This window comes from Penaeus chinensis, chromosome 42, assembly GCF_019202785.1.
Source record: "Penaeus chinensis breed Huanghai No. 1 chromosome 42, ASM1920278v2, whole genome shotgun sequence".
NCBI lineage: Eukaryota > Metazoa > Arthropoda > Malacostraca > Decapoda > Penaeidae > Penaeus > Penaeus chinensis.
Window position 1 is genome coordinate 24,504,422 of NC_061860.1, and position 7,500 is coordinate 24,511,921.

Below are 7,500 nucleotides of genomic sequence, written 5' to 3' on the forward strand. Positions count from 1 at the left end.
CCTCACGACCCTCGGCACCGCAACTCCTCTACTCACTTGAGGAAAGCCTCGACGTATTTGCGGAGGTTCTTGGGGTTGATCTTGCTCTGGAGGCGGTCCTGGTACTCCTTGATGAGGCGCTCCTTGTTCTCAGCAGTGTCCAGTTGCTGCGGAAAGTAGGGAGGGCGTTATGGCGTGGTAAAGGGAGGGGGGCTTCGAGGCGCTCGGGTGTGGGGAGAGTGTGTTCGTGTGTGACTTGACTGCTAAAAGGGAGACTTTTGGGTTCAGTTGACTAATGCTCAATCATTGTGTCTTTTTATTATTTGCTTTCAAGGCTCATTATTATTCCTTTTGATTAATAAAAATGTATTGCAAATTAATTCTGGTATATGCATCACTAACATTACTAATAAAATGTGAACTGAAAAAGCGTTTATTAATATATTCAATGTTATAGCGGTGTTTGCATGTTATCCAATATCCATGTGGAAGCATAGTGTTAAAAATACTAGTCTAAATATGAACTCGCACGAGTTATATTAACTGGTGTGAGGTAAAAAAAAAAGCATGTTAATGTATTTTGACTAGACTAGAGTAGTGTAACAAATTATTCCATTCATTTGTGGTTTGTTAAACTTGAAAATGATTGTTTCTGATGTACGTGTGTCCATACTTGTTATATTCAGTGTGATGTTGGGTTGTTTGTCCCACGGTGAAGATGTTAGTATTTTAGTTTTAAACCTTAGTGAACCCATGATTGAAATGTATTGTATTACTGTAGATGTGATGTGATGATGTTTTGAATTGAACTACTTCAAGTCTCCATGGGGGATATTATACTTGATTTTGGAAAATGTTCTAATAATTGGAAATAAATTACTTTGCCAAAAAGGAAGGAGAATATATTGTGCAAATAGTGATTAAATAGGGTCCTCATCTATCCCAAAAAAGTAAGGATGTAAGACCCTGTCCTTTAAGAGGAAGGTGTCTTACGTACTGTGTTACATAACAGGGGTTCTGATGTATGAAAGAAAACGAAGGAAAATCAAACAAAAATATGCAGTGCTTCATACTGCATGACAGACAAATGCCTCATGAAGTCATTCCTCTCATCCATTAGCTCTTCCCTGTCTAATGCAAAATGGGGATATGTGCATATATACACACACACACACGCACACACGTGTATATATGTATGCATATATATATGCGTATCTAAAACGGATCTTGCATTCCTCCCTAGGCTACAAAAAAGGAACAAAAATATATTGGTAAAACTCCTAGCCATCACGAATACATGATGGCTTATCTAATCAAATCATTTCATTACATACCAAAATATATTAAAAAAAGAAGAAAATGTGCAGCGTAGTAGGATCTGCATGCATGAATGGTCAGACACATAACATTGACACAGAAACACGCGTGTTAGACAGCCTATGTACTTGGCTCCCGTCACGGTGAGGCCAAGAAACAAGAGCACTAAAACATAACACATTTTTTCCCCTTTTAAGGTCATGCAGCGTGAAATATCTGTTCGTGGTGGAGCTGGGATTTCCGTTTCATGCTTTGATCGTTTTGGGATCAAATACGGATATAAATTTACGTTTTCGATCTATATTCCACTGTGTGTCTTCGATAAGTGATTGATTTCAGAATAGGAATAAGCATCACAAACAGACATTTCAGTTTCGTTTTTTTTTTATGGTATTTCGCTTTTTTTAAGTTAATATAAGAAAGCTATATATGGGACTACACAGTACCTCCATCAAACGCTGTAAGATGCCCAATTGTTGCGTTTTCGAACAGGACGTGACAATGTTGGAGGTGGAAAAATCAAGAGAAAGTTTCTTTAGACATTCCGGTCCACCTCATACAGCACAAACAGTAGTACTTACATGGTGGAATCGTAGACTTTATTTACAAAGTATTTGATCACCTTTAGAATGCGTCTCTTTTGGGGGGGGGACTATTTTATCATCGTTTGGCTCCAGACATTGTCAGCACATATGTCTGTTTTCGCTTTGCTTTGTCTTTATTTTAGTGGCATATCATACGCAGCTGGCTTAAGCTCGTCCAAAGGTGGTCAAAAAGCATGTAATCAAAGCCAAGTCGTTGAGGGGAAAACAACTTGCCACATGCAATGTAACCAGGCTCTTCGGTACTCAGTTTTAATAACACTGACTTTCTCTTTTTATTCTTCATTTAGTCTTGCAAAACTAACCGGTCCATTGCACCGCCTGCTAACATTGCAATGGAAAGTGTAAACAGGGGATGAGTAGAAGGCGAAATTCGACGTCTACTGGTAAGTAGGCTGATCACTCCACAACATTATATATAAGACACTGAAATACGTTACATCGGCTACACACTGTCCAGGCAAGATTCTCAGAGAAGTTTCGTCTAGAAATATTGGTGAAAGAGTTGAGTCTACAGAGATAAGTTATACATCGTTACAACAGCCGTAGTGAGAGAGAGAGAGAGAGAGAGAGAGAGAGAGAGAGAGAGAGAGAGAGAGAGAGAGAGAGAGAGAGAGAGAGAGAGAGAGAGAGAGAGAGAGAGAGAGAGAGAGAGAGAGAGAGAGAGACTAAAAGAGAAAATGTGAATGACACAGAGAGAAAGATAAATAGAAGGAAAGAGAGAAATAAACAGAGAGAGCGAGACATGCAATTCAGCATCTGAGCAAAGTTCTTTTCTTAAGCAAAAGCTTTAAGAGCTTATGAGCTAATAGTGTTGAATTATTCACTTTATCTTATTGTTTATCACATTCAATGATCTACTCCATCAACCCAGTTACTTATAAAACAAAATATATGAACTCGAAATTTTACTATAGTATTGCAAATTCTCCTTCTCCAATTGCATCTCACTGTTGTAACTTACTCCAAGAATGAAACTCAGTAAGAACAACATCAACAACATCAAAAAAGTATTACTGAATGATCCTTTCCCCCTCCCTACTTTATTATCATTACTATTCCCTCATTAAGACCTTTGCAAGAACACATTGAATAATCCACTGAGAATCATGCATGCAAGAGCCTGTGAAGAGAGAACATACACCAATGGCCATTACATCACAGTTACAGACAAGCCTCTCCACCTTCCGGACTTTGTACCTGAGAGAGCATCTGAAAGAAAAGTAAAATACATCACCGCCTAAATTTCAGAGCTGCTACTTTCAACCGCACGACAGAGCTAATATATATTTTTTTCCAGTCGTGAATCATAGATATATATAGATATTTTAAAAGGGTATATACAGTGGGATATTACCAGATAGATTTTTGATGAAAGAGGTTTCAATGTAGGAGCTATAGTCTGAGTAGCAGAATATAATCAAGGTTTAATGAAAGTAGGCATGAATGATGGTATATATAGAGAGATAGGTGTTTCTAATTTCTACTAATATCTCTTTCGCATATTTCGTTTATCTCTCTCTCTCTCTCTCTCTCTCTCTCTCTCTCTCTCTCTCTTTCTCTCTCTTGCTTTCTCCCGCTTGCTCTCTATCTCTCTCTCTCTCTCTCACATGCAGACCCTTTCTCACTTTTGCTCTCTCTCTCTCTCTCTCTCTCTCTCTCTCTCTCTCTCTCTCTCTCTCTCTCTCTCTCTCTCTTGCTTTCTCCCGCTTGCTCTCTATCTCTCTCTCTCTCTCTCTCTCACACATGCACACCCTTTCTCACTTTTGCTCCCTCTCTCTCTCTCTCTCTCTCTCTCTCTCTCTCTCTCTCTCTCTCTCTCTCTCTCTCTCTCTCTCTCTTTTGCTTTCTTTCTCACTTTTTTTTTCTTGTTTTATCCCGCTTTATCTCTCTCTCTCTCTCTCTCTCTCTCTCTCTCTCTCTCTCTCTCTCTCTCTCTCTCTCTCTTCTCTCTCTCTCTCTCTCTCTGTCTCTCTCTCTCTCTCTCTCTCTCTGTCTCTCTCTCTCTCTCTCTCTCTCTCTCTCTCTCTCTCTCTCTCTCTCTCTCACTCTCTCTCTCTCTCTGTCTCTCTCTCCCACAGCAACCTTTTCCTGCATAAAAGCCCTACGCATCTTGATATAAACAGCATCTGTTAATACCAAGGAGAAGACAGAAGGTTAAACACAACACCACAATCTTATCACAGAGAGAAAATAAAAGCCCAACAATAAGCAGGTACAAAGGGCAGAATGCATGATGAAAATAAAAGCCAAAAGAATGTATCTATTATCACTGGAAAAAAAAACCTAACCAGGGTGTAATGGAAGGCGATAGATTGGTTGTACAGCAATCGTAACTTTGGCCATCAGTTACGACAAATAACGTTTTTTTTTGGTTCATTTACACTCAAGAACTGCTGAAAGCAAAGTCACTCTTCAAACAGAATAAATGGGTCTGGAAAAATGTAAAAAAAACAGACCACTTCGTATTCAAAAGCCTGAAAATGATACACCCTCCTCAGTCTTATTAATAAAACCATTACTTAAAAAAAAAAAAAAAAATACATACACCGTATAAACCCTACGAACCGACCCCCCCCAAAAAAAAAAAAAAAAAAAAGATTAAAAAAAGACACAGCAGTTGTCAAAAAAAAAGAAAAAAAAGAAACAGAAAAGAAAAACAATATGTTGGTCTTTTCGAACACTTTACAAAAGCAAAAGAAATGCTTACGTGGCCAAACTTGTGGAAGATGAGGTACTGTTCAGCAGTGGGATGCATGCCCACGTTGTTCAGCTTCCAAGAGATGATCTGCAATCCGGGGAAAAAAAAGGAGTTCGTGAGTCGATTAAAAAGGAAACGTGGATGTGGAAAAAAAAAAACACGGGGGTTGGGGGGGGGGGGGAGTTCGTGAGTCATTTTGAAGAGGGAAATCGTGTTTAGGATGAAATAATAAAACAGCTTGAGTAACTTCGCTGGTGAATAGGGATCGACATTTATGGCTAAAAGGTATAAGAAGATTTGTATTTATTTATTTTATTGTATTCACATATATCATCATTGTCATCATTAAAAATAATATTCTTCGCCCCTTCCCCTCTCCCTCTTATGAACTGCCTACTCCTCCTCCTCCTCCTCCTCCTCTTCCTCCTCCTCTTCCTCCTCCTCCTCCTCCTCCTCCTCCTCCTCCTCCTCCTCCTCCTTCTCCTCCTCCTCCTCCTCCTTCTCCTCCTCCTCCTCCTCCTCCTCCTCCTCCTCCTCCTCCTCCTCCTCCTCCTCCTCCTCCTCTTCCTCTTCCTCTTCCTCTTCCTCCTCCTCCTCCTCCTCCTCCTCCTCCTCCTCCTCTTCCTCCTCCTCCTCCTCCTCCTCCTCCTCCTCCACCTCCTCCTCCTCCTCCTCCTCCCTTCCTTCATTCCTACCTTGTCCTTGAAGTGCTCCATGACGCCGGCGGTGGTGGATGTGCAGTGGATGAGGATGAGTCCCATGCACCGCTCGGGCTGGGCCATGCCGAAGCGGGCCAAGATGTTGGCCCCGGCGCCCTCGCCCAGCCCGATCACCAGCTTCACCTTCAGCTGGTCCAGGATGGCCACCAGGTCCTCGGCGATGCTCTGCATGGTCGGGAACTGGTAGCTGCGGGGGGAGAGGGGCGTGAGATCGGGCTCGCTGGTTACGGGGTCGGCTCCTCTCGTTCTCTCTCTCTCTTTCTCTCTCTTTCTCTCTCTTTCTCTCTCTTTCTCTCTCTCTCTCTCTCTCTCTCTCTCTCTCTCTCTCTCTCTCTCTCTCTCTCTCTCTCTCTCTCTCTCTCTCTCTCTCTCTCTCCCTGTCTCGGGGTTCTCTCTAGTCCTCTCTCTCTCTCTTATTAAACAGTTGCACAAAACGTTGAATTTGTAAGTAGACAGAAAAGGATATAAACAATCTATAAACAGGTGTGTATGTTTTCCTTGCTTGTGTGCGTAAATATCTACATCTACAAAGTGATTACAAGCCTCAGTCCCGCCTCGTGAAACCCCTCCCTCAGATGGTGCAGGTGACCCCCCTTCTACCCCCCCCCCCCCACACTTCGGCTGGCCACGAGGCGAGACGGAGCGAGGAGGAGGACGAAGGGAATCTCTCGGGGAAGTGGGCCGCTACGTGACCCACTTCATGCTGCCCGACCCCTCCTCCCCTCTCACTTCCACCCCAATTCCCCAATTTTTTTGCGTGGCTCCCCCTCTCTCCTCTCCCCTCCCTCCATTCCTCCCTGAGTCCACTTCTTCTTGCGTTTACTCCCCCTCCCCTTTACCCCCTACTTCTCCTCCTAAGCCAACCGAATCTTCCCTGAATTCACCCTTTTAACTCCCACCACAGCCCTCCTTTCCCTTTTTCCACCACCCTCTCCCTCCCCTCCTTTCACTCCCCTCCATTCCACCACCTCTAACCTGCCCCTCCCCCTCCCCTTCCCCTCCCTTCTCCCCTTCCCCTCCCCTACCCCATCACCTCCCTCCCCCTTCCCCTCTCTGTCTCCGAAGTGAACTCTGGAAAAAAAAAAAACACTTGGATCCCGTTACATTTCTCCCCCTTTTTCATTTATTTTCATTCACTCTAACTTCTGCTATGAATAACCATGAAAGGGAATGAGGCGGTGAGTCGGAAAAAATCGTGTTGTGTGTACGTGAGTGTATGTGTACGTGTGTGTATGTGTGTGTGTGTGTGTGTGTGTGTGTGTGTGTGTGTGTGTGTGTGTGTGTGTGTGTGTGTGTGTGTGTGTGTGTGTGTGTGTGTGCGCGTGCGTGCGTGCCTGTGTGCGCGCGTGTGCTTCTCTTCTGCAGGAAAAGTTTTACCTAATTGGGCTCAACATTTTGAGAAAACGGGAAAAAATACAAAGGCAAATACGCTTTCCCTTCCTCCCTTTCTCCTCTCCCCTCTTATTGCTATCTCCCTTTCTCCCTTTCCCTTCTTGTTCCCTCTATTTACTTCTTTCGCTCTTGTATTGGGTGGATCATTTCGCTCGCTCGCTCGCACGCTCTTTATCACACTCTCTTTCTTCCGTGCCACCTTCCCTTCTCTCTCTCTCTCTCTCTCTCTCTCTCTCTTCTCTCTCTCTCTCTCTCTCTCTTTCTCTTTCTCTCTCTCTCTCTCTCTCACTTAACACCTACTTTACTCCTATCTACCTTACATTTCACGCTTCTTTTATGTTCAAAACACTCATTCATTCCTTTCCTTCTAACCCCAACCCTACTGGCGCCCACCTTTCATCTCACCCCCCATGTCCCCCCAACTCTCTCCCCACCCTCTCGCTTCAAGATCTCACTCACGCCCATCACACCCCTCTCCCCACCTCCGCCCACTGCCTCGCCTCCACCCACCCGCTACCCTTCCTTTAGCTGACTTCCGCCCACCGCACCTGCGCCCTTCTCTCACTCTCCTTCCCAGCTCCCCTACCCTAGTCTCACCCCTCCTCCCCTTCCCACCTGCGCCCCATATACTCCTCTCCCCATTGCTCTCACTATTCATTCCTCATACACACTCATCTCACCCATCTACTCCCTCTTTATCACTCAACTCCCCACCCCCACCCCGCATTCCACTCGCTTCCACCTCCCTACACTCCAGCCCAACTACCTCCACCATCCCCCCCCAGCCCAC

The 7,500-nt window shown here is 44.2% G+C and overlaps 1 protein-coding gene across 1 annotated transcript in view; it reads right to left on the reverse strand.

Annotated features, from left to right (window-relative positions):
* Nucleotides 1–5,531, reverse strand: part of LOC125047753 (uncharacterized protein ZK1073.1-like) — an 8,508-nt gene extending 2,977 nt beyond the window's left edge. Inside the window, exons 1-4 of the mRNA XM_047646168.1 lie at nt 5,295–5,531; nt 4,609–4,686; nt 3,099–3,110; nt 37–146 (exon numbers count right to left, since the gene is read on the reverse strand). Of these exons, the coding sequence (XP_047502124.1) occupies nt 37–146; nt 3,099–3,110; nt 4,609–4,686; nt 5,295–5,489 (395 nt within the window). The 5' untranslated portion in view covers nt 5,490–5,531. The remainder of the gene's footprint in view (nt 1–36; nt 147–3,098; nt 3,111–4,608; nt 4,687–5,294) is intronic.
* Nucleotides 5,532–7,500: the final 1,969 nt, after the last annotated feature.